At 39.4% G+C, this 15,000-nt stretch overlaps 1 protein-coding gene across 1 annotated transcript in view; it reads right to left on the minus strand.

Moving 5' to 3' along the window:
- LOC143025945 (uncharacterized) overlaps positions 1-15,000 on the minus strand; it is a 75,744-nt gene that overhangs the window by 4,309 nt on the left and 56,435 nt on the right. The window contains exon 4 of the mRNA XM_076185926.1: positions 8,698-8,747. Within this exon, the coding sequence (XP_076042041.1) occupies positions 8,698-8,747 (50 nt within the window). The remainder of the gene's footprint in view (positions 1-8,697; positions 8,748-15,000) is intronic.

The raw sequence follows: 15,000 nt of genomic DNA on the forward strand, positions 1-15,000 counted from the left end.
AAAACGGGTCCCAAAACTGATCCCTGCGGTACGCCATTCTTTAGATCGAGCCAGCTAGATGAAGCCCCGAACATCAAGCCAACTGGATGAAGCCCCGAGGAGGAGGAGGAGGAGGAGGTGGAGGAGGAGGAGGAGGTGGAGGAGGAGGAGGTGGAGGTCGAGGAGGAGGTAGAGGAGGAAGAGGAGGAGGAAGAGAAGGATAGGAAGGTGGTTAACAAGATTTTCTAAAATTGTCCCGTGAAGTGATAAGTAAATTTAACAATGGTATCCTAGATACCATGTTAGATTGAATGTTAATAGCCACAACTTTGTCTCTGATGTAAATTGCCTCAACTGTAAATCGATGATTTTGGTGGAATTAACTAACTTTTTCTTACTGATTTCCTATGCCTCAACCAGGAAATCAGTAAGGAAAACTAAGTTAATAAAAAAGAAAAAAAAAAAAAGATAAATCAGTTGCAATGAGAACCCCAGAAGGCTGCAACTGGTTGAAGTAATTTGCACCACAGTTGCGGCTATTAACATTCACTCTAACATAGTATCTAGGATACCATTGTTCAATTTACTTATCATTTCACGGGACAATTTTAGAAAACCTTGTTAGCCACCTTCCTATAATTTTCTTCCTCCTCCTCCTCCTCACTCCTCTTTCTCTCCTTCCTCATCTTTCCCCACCATCTCCTCCTGCACCTCACTAGAGGTCTTGCCCCCTTCCTCCTCCTCCTCCTCCACTTCCTCCCACTCACCCTTCCGCACCAGCACCTCAGCCCCATATCCCCCTGCACCGTCTTCTACTTCAGACACCACCCCCTACACTTTACCTTCTCTCAGACATTCTGGTCGAATCATAGCAGGGAGAACGTATAGACAGTGTGCATCCTGTCACTTTTCCCATATTCATTTCTAGATGTAAGTACCAAATTTCTCGTATAACACTCTTATATATTGTTTTATAATTTGTACTTACCTTATCATTTCTAATTATTGTCATCTTATTACAGTTAAATACTGATGGTGTCTTATTAACAACGAAACGTTGAGAAATAAAGGGAAGAATATGGAAACCCAGTCTACGCTCACACGATTAGAGTAAAAATATTAACTAGGAAAAATGACAATGCTAGGAAGAAGTTTAATAACCACAAGAGCTCTGTAGTTTTTAATACAATTCGCATACACACACACACACACACACACACACACACACACACACACAAGTACACACACACACACACACACACACACACACACACACACACACACACACACACACACACACACACACACACACACACACACACACACACACACACACACACACACACACACACACACACACATATATATATATATATATATATATATATATATATACACATATATACTATCAATAACATGGACTTATTTCCATTTCAATTCCTTGCAAACACAATCGAGACTATCATCAGTACGTAGCTCGAAGGAAGCATATTCGGAAACTGAGACGCTGTCAGGCTGAGGACTCGAACCTAACTGATACGTAACAAATGGACAGTGACTTAACCAACTCAGCCGCCAAGAGTGTTATACGTTAAACACATTTTCTTATATGTATACTCGAGTTATAAACATATACAAAGGGAAGAGTGCGGTATTGTAATAAATCGAATTACATTTAAGCAAGTAGAGAAATTTGAATATCTAGGAGTCATGTTTAATCAAGAAAACTACAACAGATATAAATCAACAACAGAAACCTCAATATGTTATATCCAATACTCAAAGATAGGCATGTACCAATTCAGAGTAAGACGATTATATTTAAAAGTATTCTAAAACCGATTCGCACATATGGATCGGAATCATGGTTACTAACCGCAAACACAAAATAAACGATTCAGTGTATAGAAATGTAAATGCTCAGAGTGATAACAGGGGTAACTGTAAGAATTTACAGAATTAGAGAAGATCTGTAAGTGACAACTGCGTCAGAAACCCAAGAAAAAATTGGGCACGTTAACAAGATGAGCAGAGAGCAGCCAATGTTTATATGAAGTGGAATCGACATGGTAGGTGTCCAGTTGGTCGAGCAAGGAGTAGACGGATGGATAGTACGAAGGCTGCAGCAGAGAGTAAGGGTGCAACGGTTGAGGAGAAGGAAGTACTATGTCAAGATACATGAATGGAATGGAGAAGCTTTATCGTGGCTGGTGACCGACAGGGTATGCCCTAACTGGCGTTTGGTGCAAACAAAATATTCTTAAGAATTCACCATCCAAATTCTTCTAACCACAAATTCGATACGTTCTATGGAACAGTGATGATAAGACTGAGATTGATTAAAAAAATGAAAATGAGGAAGGATGGGTATATTCAATACCATGTAAACAATGTGACAAATACTTTATTTGCCAGACTGGAAAAAAATATATTGTCAAAAGTGGGCGAATGTCCAACGCGTTATTTGTTCACACAAGGGATTCTATCCATCGTACTGATTGGGAAGGTACTAAAGAAATTATTAAAAGTAAGTCATACTTAAATACAAATATAAGATTACATTTGTCAACAATTTTAATTTAAGCCAAGGATTATATGAATTAGATAATTAGAGTGGTGGCCCAAACATCTGTTGCAAGACAATACCTATATGTCTATACTTGTGCATGGATACTTGTGTGCTCATGGTACAAAGTGGTAGATGGTGGTAGGCTCCAACGGATGCCTATTGTGTGATCTGACCCTCGGTCAGAGGATCTGACCTCTGGCCACCTGCTACCGGCCACCTGTTCCGTAATCCGGACCTCCAAACTTGCAGTGATAACCAAACACAAGCTTCATAACCATAATGTATATTTCTATTTCAATAATGATTTTCATGTATACATGTAGATGTATATATAAAATTATCGGGTGTTCGCACTCAGACCCATATTGTATATAGAATAGACATTAGGAATATGTAAATAAATATAGACTGTAAAGATGTGTTGGGAAGCGTCACGCATTTTCTTCATCGCTCCCTTGGTGGCAAATAACATACTAGGCCCATCTGTCGAGCAGACAAGTTTACCCAATTAGAGAAGAACCTAGAGCAGCTTTATTCTTATCGCCTCCAACTAATGTACTCCGCAACCTACGTATGTTTATAGGTATATATATATATATATATATATATATATATATATATATATATATATATACATACACAACCCCCTACCATCACTTGAGGAGGTCAGCTCGCACTCCAGCCAGTTTTGCGAGTGATGAACGTGGCTAGGCGTTTTTTTTTTTTATATAAACAGTTGTAATCGTATCGTTATTTATTCTCTTACGTATTTGTCTAATCTTATTCTACTTTTTATCGGATTCTTGTTATTATTTAATGCAGTAACTAGTCCTGAGGGTTTTCTGCGTTTTAATTTGAGTTTGTATTTCATCTGCCACAAGGCGATTTAATTCATACGAAGTGGAAATGACCACCCCTTCTCTCTGCAGCGAAATGTTTAACGCATTGATTACCGATCACTTTGTAGCGGGAACTTTGAGAATGATCGGCCCTCTTCGGCCCTACCTCAAACAAAGTATTTCCAGAATAACAAGTTCGAAATTAATATAACATATATGTAACACGTTTTCAAATCAACTTGAATTTTGTGATCAGCAACATACTTTTGGCAGTTAGAGGAATGAATTGTAGTCCTCTTTTTTAACTTATTAACATATACCATTCACTCTTTTAATGATAAAAAATTATTCTATATACTGATGGTGTGCCTCTATAGTTTTACTGACTATTCTAATGTGTTAGAGGGCAGATAGATAAGATGGGGAGGGATTTAGTGGAAGGGGGTTTAGTGGAAGGGGGTTTAGTGGAAGGAAAGAATGAAATGGAAGGAAGTAAGAGTTATGATAGATGTGGGGCAGACCCACTTCCTCGGTTAGTTTATAGTATTTTTTTTTCCAATGTACAGATACAGAAGTAGAAAACCATCGGGTTACGGGGATGACTGACCGGGGACGGAGCGGTTTTAAGGGGTGACTATTGAAAAAATGAATAATCTTATGGGCTGCCCGAGAAAATGAATGTTCTTCTCCGGAGTTGACCAGAGAAAACGGGATATTTCTAAAGAAAAACGGAAGATTTTCTTTTATAGAAACTGGGAGATTCTTTTATATAAGAGGCAAATTTTACACGAAAATTGGGAGCTTTAAGAAGATGAGAGATTCTTTACAGATTCTTTTTTTTTTTTTTAAGAAAAAGGGACATCTTTTAGCATATTCAGCCTGGGATTCTGCCCTGATGTGAATGGGAATGTTATTCGTCAGTCTAAGAGAAAATTTGTAACAAGGAATGTAATGGTGAAGGGAATGAGGAGGGAAGAGGAGGGGAGAGGAGGGGAGAGGAAAAGGGTTGAAATGAGGGACGGGGAGGGGGAAAGCAAGGGAACGTGGAGGGGAACAGGTAGGGAGAAGGGAGAGGAACGGGGACAGAGAAGGAAGGTGAGGCAAAGAGGACGGGGATAGGGGATAAAGGAAGATGAGAGAAAGTAAAGGGAGATGAAAGAGGGAAAAGAGAGAGAGAGAGAGAGAGAGAGAGAGAGAGAGAGAGAGAGAGAGAGAGAGAGAGAGAGAGTATGTTTGTGTGTGTGTATGTGTGACAGAAAGGTGTTACAAAAGCAGGCGCAATGGAAAGCCGTAGAATAGCAACGAAGTTGTTGCCGGCCAAGAGTAAACCACACACCCGAAACGGAACATTGGTTGAGTGACCAAGAAATGAATAATGGGGACAGAGGACTTTGGGAGTTAGAGTGATGATGGATTTTCCCTCCAATAAAATGAATTGAAGCAATGGTAGATGCTGTGAACCGGACGGTGGAGAGATATGTGCAATTTAGAGTTAAAACTTAAATAATTACAAGTTATAATATTGCTTGGGGATAGGGGGTTTAATTGTACAAGACCTCGAGTAGGTAATTAAAACTTTATTTTAAGTAGACCAAAAGTTTTAAGAACCTCACGACAACATCCCCGTTAAAGAAAGGAAAATGTCATAATTCGCAAGAGCACGAGTTGAAGGGTTCCTAATTACCTACCAAAAGTAGCCCCAAGTCCTTAACTTCTTGCAGTAAATGTAATCAAATTTATGAGATTCCTCAGGACGAATGGGTTATAAATGTTGTTCATACATATACATACATACATATATATATATATATATATATATATATATATATATATATATATATATATATATATATATATGTATATATATATTCATATCATAATGATTACGTTATTACATTTACATAGTAATCCTTTCCTTCATGTACACATGAGTGCCAAGTCTTAGGTCGTATATATTTTCATGATGTATTTTCTAATGTACATGCAAACTAAATCATTCATATATGCATTATGTGAGCCTGTATTACGTAAATATTATTTGCACTCAAATTCACATCTTATGTATATCACATACCTAGTCAACATTGTGAAAGTACATCTACATTTATAGGCACTCAAGAGTATTCAACCGATGGAACGGCAGGTTGACTAGGCGACATCAAATCCAGCTTCCTCGAACTACTCGGTTCTCCCTGTCTCCAGTTATGTAGACCACTTCTAGTTTACAAATATATAAGCGTGCACATCCTTGATCCGGCGTCATTCAAACGATAGCCACCTTCGAGATAACTGACTCAGGCCAGTTTAGACCCATGAGAAGAGTTGTTTGTTTTGTATATATATCAACGTATTTTTGTTATCTAATTCACAGGTTTAATATTCCTTCTGGAATCTTCTGATTTTTGTTACCATACCTCTAGTTTTACATAAAATTGCACGACTCTAGAATGGAGAACTCAATCTAAGGCTGACAACAGGTGCATTGACTTGGTCCGATTTACTTAGGCACAAGTAACACGACGTAACACAACGTAACACAGGGTATATTTTTGTTTTACTAGAGTGAATATGGAGTGTAAGCCTGTGTGTATGTAAGGTTGTATTTGTGTGTGGAAGGGTGTCATGCTGAGTGTCTAAAGAAGGGAGGTACAGTGATGGTGGACTGGCTGGTGAGGTTGTTTAATGTTTAAGAGAGGGTAGAGTGCCGAAGGACTGGAGGAGTGCCTGTATAGTTTTACTTTATAAGGGAAAAGGGGACAAGTGTGAGGGTAGTATTTTCAGAAGGATCAGTTTGTTCAGTGTAGTTGGGAAGGTTTATGGGAGGGTTTTGATTATGAGGATTAGGAAAGGAACAAAGAGAGTAATTGGTGAGGAATAGGTTGTTTGGATTAGTTTTTTGTGGTAAGGCAGATATGTGAGAAAGCTTTAGGAAAAGGTAATGATGTTTTTTTGGGCCTTTAAAGATTTGGAAAAGACTTATGGCAGGGTAGACAAGAAGGCATTGTGGGAGGTATTGCAGATATATGGTATAGGAGGAAAGCTCTTAATGGCAGTCAGGATTTTTTACGAGAGTAATAGAGCCTGTGCTAGAATCAGAAATGGAGAGTGAGTGGTTTGAGGTAAAAGTGTGACTTCGCCAGGAATGTGTTATGTCGCCTTGGCTGTGTTATTTATACATGGATGGGGTGGTGCGAGAGGTAAACGCAAGGGTAATGGGTCGGGGACTGGAGATGGATAAAGAAAATGGAGAAAAGTGGGAGATAAGCCAGTTGTTGTTTGCTGGAGTAATTGGTGAGGAACAGTATATTTTTAGGAAAGGTATAGTGTGGGTCGGTCAATTTCTATGGTAAAGTAGACTTTGAAATGGGTGGGAGTGAAATAGGTGGGAGTGAAATGGGTGGGAGTGAAATGGGTGGGAGTGGGTACTTGCCTTTCGACTTGGGTAGAGGGAAGTTATTTGTGGACTTTTTCATTAGTCGGTGTTAGCACCAGTAATAATCTTGTTATATGTTAATTACATGAAGGATAATTTGACCACTTATGTTAATTTATTCGCTGATGATGCTTAGGTCATGAGGAGCGTAAAAAATGTAGGTAACCACGAGAATATTTGGACAGGATATGAGTAGAGCCGAAAGTGGGAAATTAGTTTCATTGTAATGAAATGCAAGATATTGGAAATGAATGTAAGGATAGGCCATCACTGCTCTAATTTCATTGCAAAAACAAAGAATAATAGAAAAAATTGTCACTAGAAACACACATCAAAAGGATAATTTGGAAACTTATAATCAAATGAAGACCACAAGAGTAGTATTCCACTTGATAGATAAAGACGCGATGAAAAAAGTGATCGAAAATATTATTTGCTCCAGACTGGAATATATTGCAATGGCGTGGCCGTCACACACAAAAATGAATATATGAATAAAACAGAGAAAATTCAGAGATTAACAACTAAGATAATCTCGCTGATAAATCATAAAAAGGCTGCTCACATTAGAGGAGAGAGCACAGGTGGTTTACGAGAAGTGCTTGTAATCACGGAAGGTGTGGACATACTTAATAAGGAGTACTTGTTGTTGAAATGCAACGAAAACTTATTTTATTTAACTTGGTTCAAACCGTGGTTTCAGACGACCGATTTTTTTTTCTAATTCTGTCCCTCATTAGAACAAAATCAGCTGCCGTTAGACAGAACCATATTACAGAAGTCAGCCAAAGGAGGGATGGTCGATTTGGGGATGGGGTTTGAACAGATGAATATTTGGCAAATATTAATTTTCCAAATAACTCAAATTAAAATCGTATCAAAACAAAGTTCTTTTGATAAATCTCAAAGCCCCGTGGAACATTATACAGATGTCGGGAGAAATGTCATGCAATTTGGTTATTGCACGGTCGAGACTGTTCAGACTGGTAGGTTTGGAACTGTGTGGAGAACTAGTCTTCGGGTGACTAAAATTGTCTTGCGTTTTTGGCCCTGGCATTAAAGAGATGCCAAAACCCTCCATTTTGCTTATTCTAAAGATGTTACACTGGCTAACGACTCTTTTTTTCATGGGTTTATACATTATGGAAACCATCTCGATTAACTCTTCTCTTCCCTAACTCAAAGATTTTACTCCAGCTCATGTCAGGAAATTTAATTCGGACTAGGGAATTCCCCGTGTTCTTCTGTGTGTTAAGCACGAATATATTTTCAAGGAAAAAATCTGTTTACCAAAAATAAATTAATAAACAGAAAGTTCACTTGGAAACCTACTGAACTGCTCCGAAGAAAGATGCCAAAAAGTTCTTAAGTCGGAAATGAAGTTAAAACAAACTCGATTGTCTTATTTAGTGGTCGCGGCCACATTTTTCACTTTCTCAAAACAGGGCGATATTTTACGCTAAGTGATAGACAGCTACGGGGAAATTAGGGGCAACATTACAGGTGAAATTATACTGCTATATATTCTTTTCTCAGATGGACTATAATGGCAAGGCATAGCTTCAAGAGATTTCTGCCCCTAAGCCTATGTTGTGGCTTACATAATGATATATGTATATTGATGGAAATATCAGATAATTCCGACAGTTACTCCCGGACTCGAACCCGAGACTTGCGCGGTGGCAAGTCGTTGCTCGACCGACTATGCTACTGAGTTCGAGTCCAGGGACAATTGTCGGAATTATTTGACTGACATCGTCGTCGTTGGCGATTCTATTCAGGTTATGAAAATATGTGACATGCTTAGAAAAAATAGAAATAAAACAAAGCTCAATAGCAATTCATGAAAATACTACATTTCATTTCTCAGTACTTACGGCATAACCATATTATCACATTTCACTCTGACGCATCTTGATAACTTTACCTGAAAAAAAAGAAAGAAAAATATTATGAAGGATATGATCATGAGTTGCAATATAAGTAAACACAAACAGCAGTATAAATTGGAAGACATTAACAATCTTTTTAAATCTAGAGTAAAGATGGACGTTTGGTAGTATATCAATTGCCAGTTGGTAGTTCTGAAATGAATTGCTAGTGGGTAACAATGATGTCAATTAGCAGTTGGTTGCAATGATGTCAATTCTTCTAAAAAGGAGTTTCTTATCCTTATTTAAGGAATACAAAAATTCTCCGAAAGTGTCCAGCGTGGAGACGATTAAGTCGATTCTACAAGTTACTACCAGGACGTTTCGTAACTCTTGTTACAATTTCAACTGACTACATAGGTTTTGTTACAAGGGTTATAAAAAAACACTGGGAAAGGCCAATATAATTACAACGAACAACTAATTATGTGACACTCCGTGGGGAGTCTTAACGGACGAGTGACGAGATATCTCTACTGGACGGCAGGGTCAGGAGATCACCACTCTGGATGTTGATTGAGGGTAATAAACCTTTTATATAAAGGGCTTCCAGTAGGGAAAGACGATGGGCATCGTCATCCTGGTCCAGGATTATGGCGTCTTTAACCAGAAGTTCTCTCGTCGGGCGGATTCCATGGTCGTGTAAGTAATGACTCTTGATGGATCCTGCTTGTCGGTGGCAAGTAAAGAGTCTGGAGAGGCGAGTAGTTGTCATTCCTGCATAAGAAGTTCGGGTTCCACAGTCCTCATGTTGACATGTATGCATGTAGATGACGTTTTTCCTCTGTAGGGGCTCAGGGGGAGGGAGAGAGTTGTTTATAGAAAGCTGGAAGACTTTATTGACTGGTCAAAAATAATAGAGCTAAGATATTTATCTTCGGGTATTGGTTTTACGTTGCGGTGGATGATATTCCTCATGATTCTTTCTTCACTTTTATATGCTGATGTCATGTGGCTTTTGTAAAACAGTTTAATGGGTGTCTTGTTTGGGGAGTCGGTGTGGAGGTGTCCATGGTACCAACGGTTGACTTCAATCTTGATAGATCTCTCGACAATAAATAGGGAAACCATTGTTTATAAGAACATGGGAGGTCCGTTCAAGTTCATGGTGAACAGATGTCCAGTCTGAACAGTGGGTGAACGTCCTCCTGATAGACGTCTTACTTGCCATCTACAATCAGGATCCATCAAGAATCATTACTTACACGACCATGAAATCCGCTCGACGAGAGAACTTCTGGTCAAAGGCACCATAATCCTGGACCAGGATGACGATGCCCATCGTCTTTTTCTACTGGAAGCCCTTTATATAAGAGGTTTATCACCCTCAGACTATAAACTAACCGAGGAAGTGGGTCTGCCCCACATCTATCATAACTCTTACTTCCTTCCATTTCATTCTTTCCTTCCACTAAAGCCCCAAATCCCCCTCCCTCCCTTTCCCCCCATCTTATCTATCCTGACCTCTAACTAACTAATTAACATCCAGAGTGGTGATCTTCTAACCCTTCCCGTCCAGTAGATATAACTCGTCATTCGTCCGTTAAGACTTCCCACGGAGCATCACACAATTAGTTATTCATTGGATGTATTCACTTTTCCCAGTGTTTGTTATTTGTGTTTATAACCCTTGTAACAAAACCTATGTAGTCAGTTGAAATTGTAACAAGAGTTACGAAACGTCCTGGTAGTAACTTGTAGAATCGACTTTATTCGTCTCCATGCTGCACACTTTCGGAGAATTTTTGTATTCCTTAACTAAGGATGAGAAACTCCTTTTTAGAAGAATTGAAGGTTCTCAAAAAAAAGATCATTAACGCTGATATTTCAGTCGTATTTAATACTACTTGCATATATATATATATATATATGTATATATATATATATATATATATATGTATATATACATACATACATATATATATATATATATATATATATATATATATATACACATGCGTATATATATAAATATGTGTATATATGTATATGTATATATATATATATATATATATATACACATTCATATATATATATATATATATATATGTATATATATATATATATATATATATGTATATATACATACATACATATATATTACCAAGCAGCCACTATCAATGCGCTATTGAAAAAAGGTTAATGACGGCAGTTTGCAGTCTACCTTGATTCCTATACTTTACTTAAGCGATAAAGCTGCCATACTTTTGAAGCCTCAGTTACGTAACGGTAGAGCGGCTGCATGGCATTACGCCAGGCCCGGGGTCGACCCTAGGCTATAACCGGGCTGATTATTTGTAAGATTTCACTGTTACGAGTTATCTATTTCGTTTAGTTACAACGGCGAAGTTGATAAATGGTCTCGGTTCAATTCTGCTATTCGTTGCGGGCGGGCTCTGGACTTCCGTGAAAAGAAGGCGAAGGCAGTTAGCAGTTTTCCTTGATTCCTGTATCGTAGTTAAGCAATAAGGCTGAAAAACTTTGGTAGTTTCAGTAGCGCATCGTCAGAGTGGCTCTTTGGCAATACGCCAGGCCCGGGATCGATCCCAGGCGACAGCCGGGATGATTATCTGTAGGATTTCACTGTGACGAATAATTAATTCCGATATATATATATATATATATATATAATATATATATATATATATATATATATATATATATATATATGTATATATGTTCGATTGAAGGCCAGAGCTAATTCAATATCCACTATCTTCTTAGTGATTTTCTCAATTTTTCTAATCGTTTGTTTGATTCTTGAGGGGAGGTCAAACACAATACTTCCGAGATCCATGATGTTATTGTAACACAAAATATAAATACAAGCTTTCGGTTGAGTCATCCAACCATCTTCAGGTAAGTGAGATTACATAAACAGAACAGGAGTTTAAATACAAGTAAAAAGGGGGGAACTAGGAGAGTTAGGAGTCAGGTACTGGACGGAGGTGAGGTCTTCGTATCACCAGGACGTCGCTGGACGCTGGTCACGGTAGCCGGACGTTTGGGCCTTGTTGCCACGCAGCCTCGCTGTGTAGTTGTAAGGTACTAATTGTGTCTGTCTGTATATTAATGATAGGAGTGTATTGTGTAATGTAGACTCTTTCTAAGATGTGTAGTTTCTTGGTGTTGTTACATTGTTTAAGTATTTTTGTGTTGTTGACTAAATCTTGCCTGCTTGGAGTTTTGTTGTGTGTTTGTGTCATGTGTTTGCGTATCCTTTCTTCGCGGGCGTACATTGTAAGTCTCCTGCTCACAGAGGTCTTGGTAACACCAATGTAAGAAGCGTTGGGAAGAAGTTTGCAACCTTCTTCAGGGCAGGAGAATTGGTATACCACATTTTTCTGTTTAAGGAGAGAGTTGTTTTTAGTCATGTTATTTTTCATGATAGGGTTAGAGACTTTTGTGTTTTTATAGTGTATGATGAGGGTCAATTTGTCGTGTGGGTTTGGGGCATGTGACGTTACGTGCGAGGATGTCTTTGAGAACACGTTCGTCTGTTTTGTATGCTGGTGTCATTTGGTTTTTGTGATAAACTGTGTGTGTGGAAGGTGTGTTGTTTTGTCCGTGTTGTGTTGTGTTGTGTTGTGTTGCGGCTGATGAAAAGTCTCGTCTCTTTGTCAATGAGGAAGTTGGGAAAACCGTTGTTAATGAGAATCTGTTTAACGCGCGATATTTCAGAGTGAAAATTTTCCCAGGAAGAGCAGTTTTTATAAGCGCGTCGGAGGTATGCCCGAATAACACTGAGTTTGTACCTCTGGGGGCACTCGCTCGCTGCATTCAGGCATCTTCCGGTGTCAGTGTTTTTCCTGTAAACAGTGGTCGTGTATTTGTTATCTTGAGTGTGGATGAAGACGTCAAGGAAGGGAATTTTGTTGTGTATATTAAGTTCATATGTGAAGTGTAGTACGGAGGCTGCTTCCATGGCTAGCTGTAGGTCTTTCAGGTGGGACTCATTCCGAACTTCAGTAAAAATGTCGTCGACGTATCTACAGTAGGAAAAGGGTCTTAGGACGGGGTCTTGTAAGGCTTTGTTTTCTAAATCACACATGTAGAATTCGGCAAAGGTACACCCTAAAGGTGAACCCATTGCGACTCCTTCCACTTGTAAATATAGCTGGCCGGATGGGCTTCGAAAGGGTGCTTCAGTTGTACAGGCTAGGAGAAGAAGCTTCAGTATTTCTTCCGGGATCTTAGGGGGATGTAATTCAGGGTGACGGCAGCCAGAAACGAACATCTGACCTTGGAATACAGGAAGCAACTGATCCATCGGCAAATTACTATCAAAACCGAACAGCTTGATTTCCAGCAACACAAGCTCAATGATTTAATGAATCATTTTGACGACTTCTCCCTCACATCCGAAGTCCGACGCAACGTCATTTCTACTTTGGACATCGTCAAGCAACATCGCACGAGCATCGTAGAAAACAAAACTATCAAAAAGTTGAGCCGCCTCTACGGAGGCCACATACTTCTCCCACAGCGCTCTGAAGGTTACATTAACCTTTCGGATCACATCCTGACAGAAGCACAAAAGGAACTTCTCAACCTTGGTCTCAACTGTCACCTGCAACCAAAATTTGATAAAGCGGATAAGGTTGCCGAGATGGAACTCCTCCTTCAGTCCCTCCTCCAACTCCAGAAAGATGGTAAGGTTACTATTTCCTCTGATTTACAACCCCAGTTATTAGCTGAAACCACCAAAAGGCGCAGTCACAAAAATAGTTCCCTCCTCACTCCACAACTCAAACAAGCCGCCTCTGAGTTACGCAATAACCCTAACCTCGTCATTCGACGAGCTGATAAGTCCTCCATTTATGTCTTACTTAACAAAGAAGAGTATTTCTCTAAAATTAACCACATCCTCTCCGACACTTCTAAATTCAAGAAAATCTCTAGTGATCCCACCAACAAACTTAAGGTTCAGGTTAACAAACTCATCGCTGTTAATAACGCAGTCGTCGACCATCTGCACATCCCTCCCATTACCGGTGAATTCTCCCCAGGCTATATTTACGGCAACGTCAAAACTCACAAGCCGAACTCCCCTCTCCGCCCGATCATCTCACAAATTACTACACCTACATATGGACTCGCCAAACAGCTCAGCCATATCATCACCCCTTTCATTCCTAAGAAATACTCCATAAAATCATCTGATGATTTTATTGACATACTACGCAGCAAGCAACCCCAAGGAATTATGGCTTCCCTCGATGTGGAATCGTTATTTTCCCATATTCCTATTCTTCCCACAATAGATATAATCCTGAATAATGTGTACCGTCACCCTGAATTACATCCCCCTAAGATCCCGGAAGAAATACTGAAGCTTCTTCTCCTAGCCTGTACAACTGAAGCACCCTTTCGAAGCCCATCCGGCCAGCTATATTTACAAGTGGAAGGAGTCGCAATGGGTTCACCTTTAGGGTGTACCTTTGCCGAATTCTACATGTGTGATTTAGAAAACAAAGCCTTACAAGACCCCGTCCTAAGACCCTTTTCCTACTGTAGATACGTCGACGACATTTTTACTGAAGTTCGGAATGAGTCCCACCTGAAAGACCTACAGCTAGCCATGGAAGCAGCCTCCGTACTACACTTCACATATGAACTTAATATACACAACAAAATTCCCTTCCTTGACGTCTTCATCCACACTCAAGATAACAAATACACGACCACTGTTTACAGGAAAAACACTGACACCGGAAGATGCCTGAATGCAGCGAGCGAGTGCCCCCAGAGGTACAAACTCAGTGTTATTCGGGCATACCTCCGACGCGCATATAAAAACTGCTCTTCCTGGGAAAATTTTCACTCTGAAATAATGCGCGTTAAACAAATACTCATTAACAACGGTTTTCCCAACTTCCTCATTGACAAAGAGACGAGACTTTTCATCACACGCAACACAACACAACACGGACAAAACAACACACATTCCACACACACAGTTTATTACAAAAACCAAATGACACCAGCACACAAAACAGACGAACGTGTCCTCAAAGACATCCTCGCACGTAACGTCACATGCACCAACCCACACGACAAATTGACCCTCATCATATACTACAAAAACACAAAAGTCTCTAACCTTATCATGAAAAAAATAACATGACTAAAAACAACTCTCTCCTTAAACAGACAAATGTGGTATACCAATTCTCCTGCCCTGAAGAAGGTTGCAAACTTCTTCCCAACGCTTCTTACATTGGTGTTACCACTACCTCTGTGAGCAGG

Source organism: Oratosquilla oratoria, chromosome 6 (genome assembly GCF_046742065.1).
Source record: "Oratosquilla oratoria isolate Oo_2021 chromosome 6, ASM4674206v1, whole genome shotgun sequence".
Taxonomy (NCBI): domain Eukaryota; kingdom Metazoa; phylum Arthropoda; class Malacostraca; order Stomatopoda; family Squillidae; genus Oratosquilla; species Oratosquilla oratoria.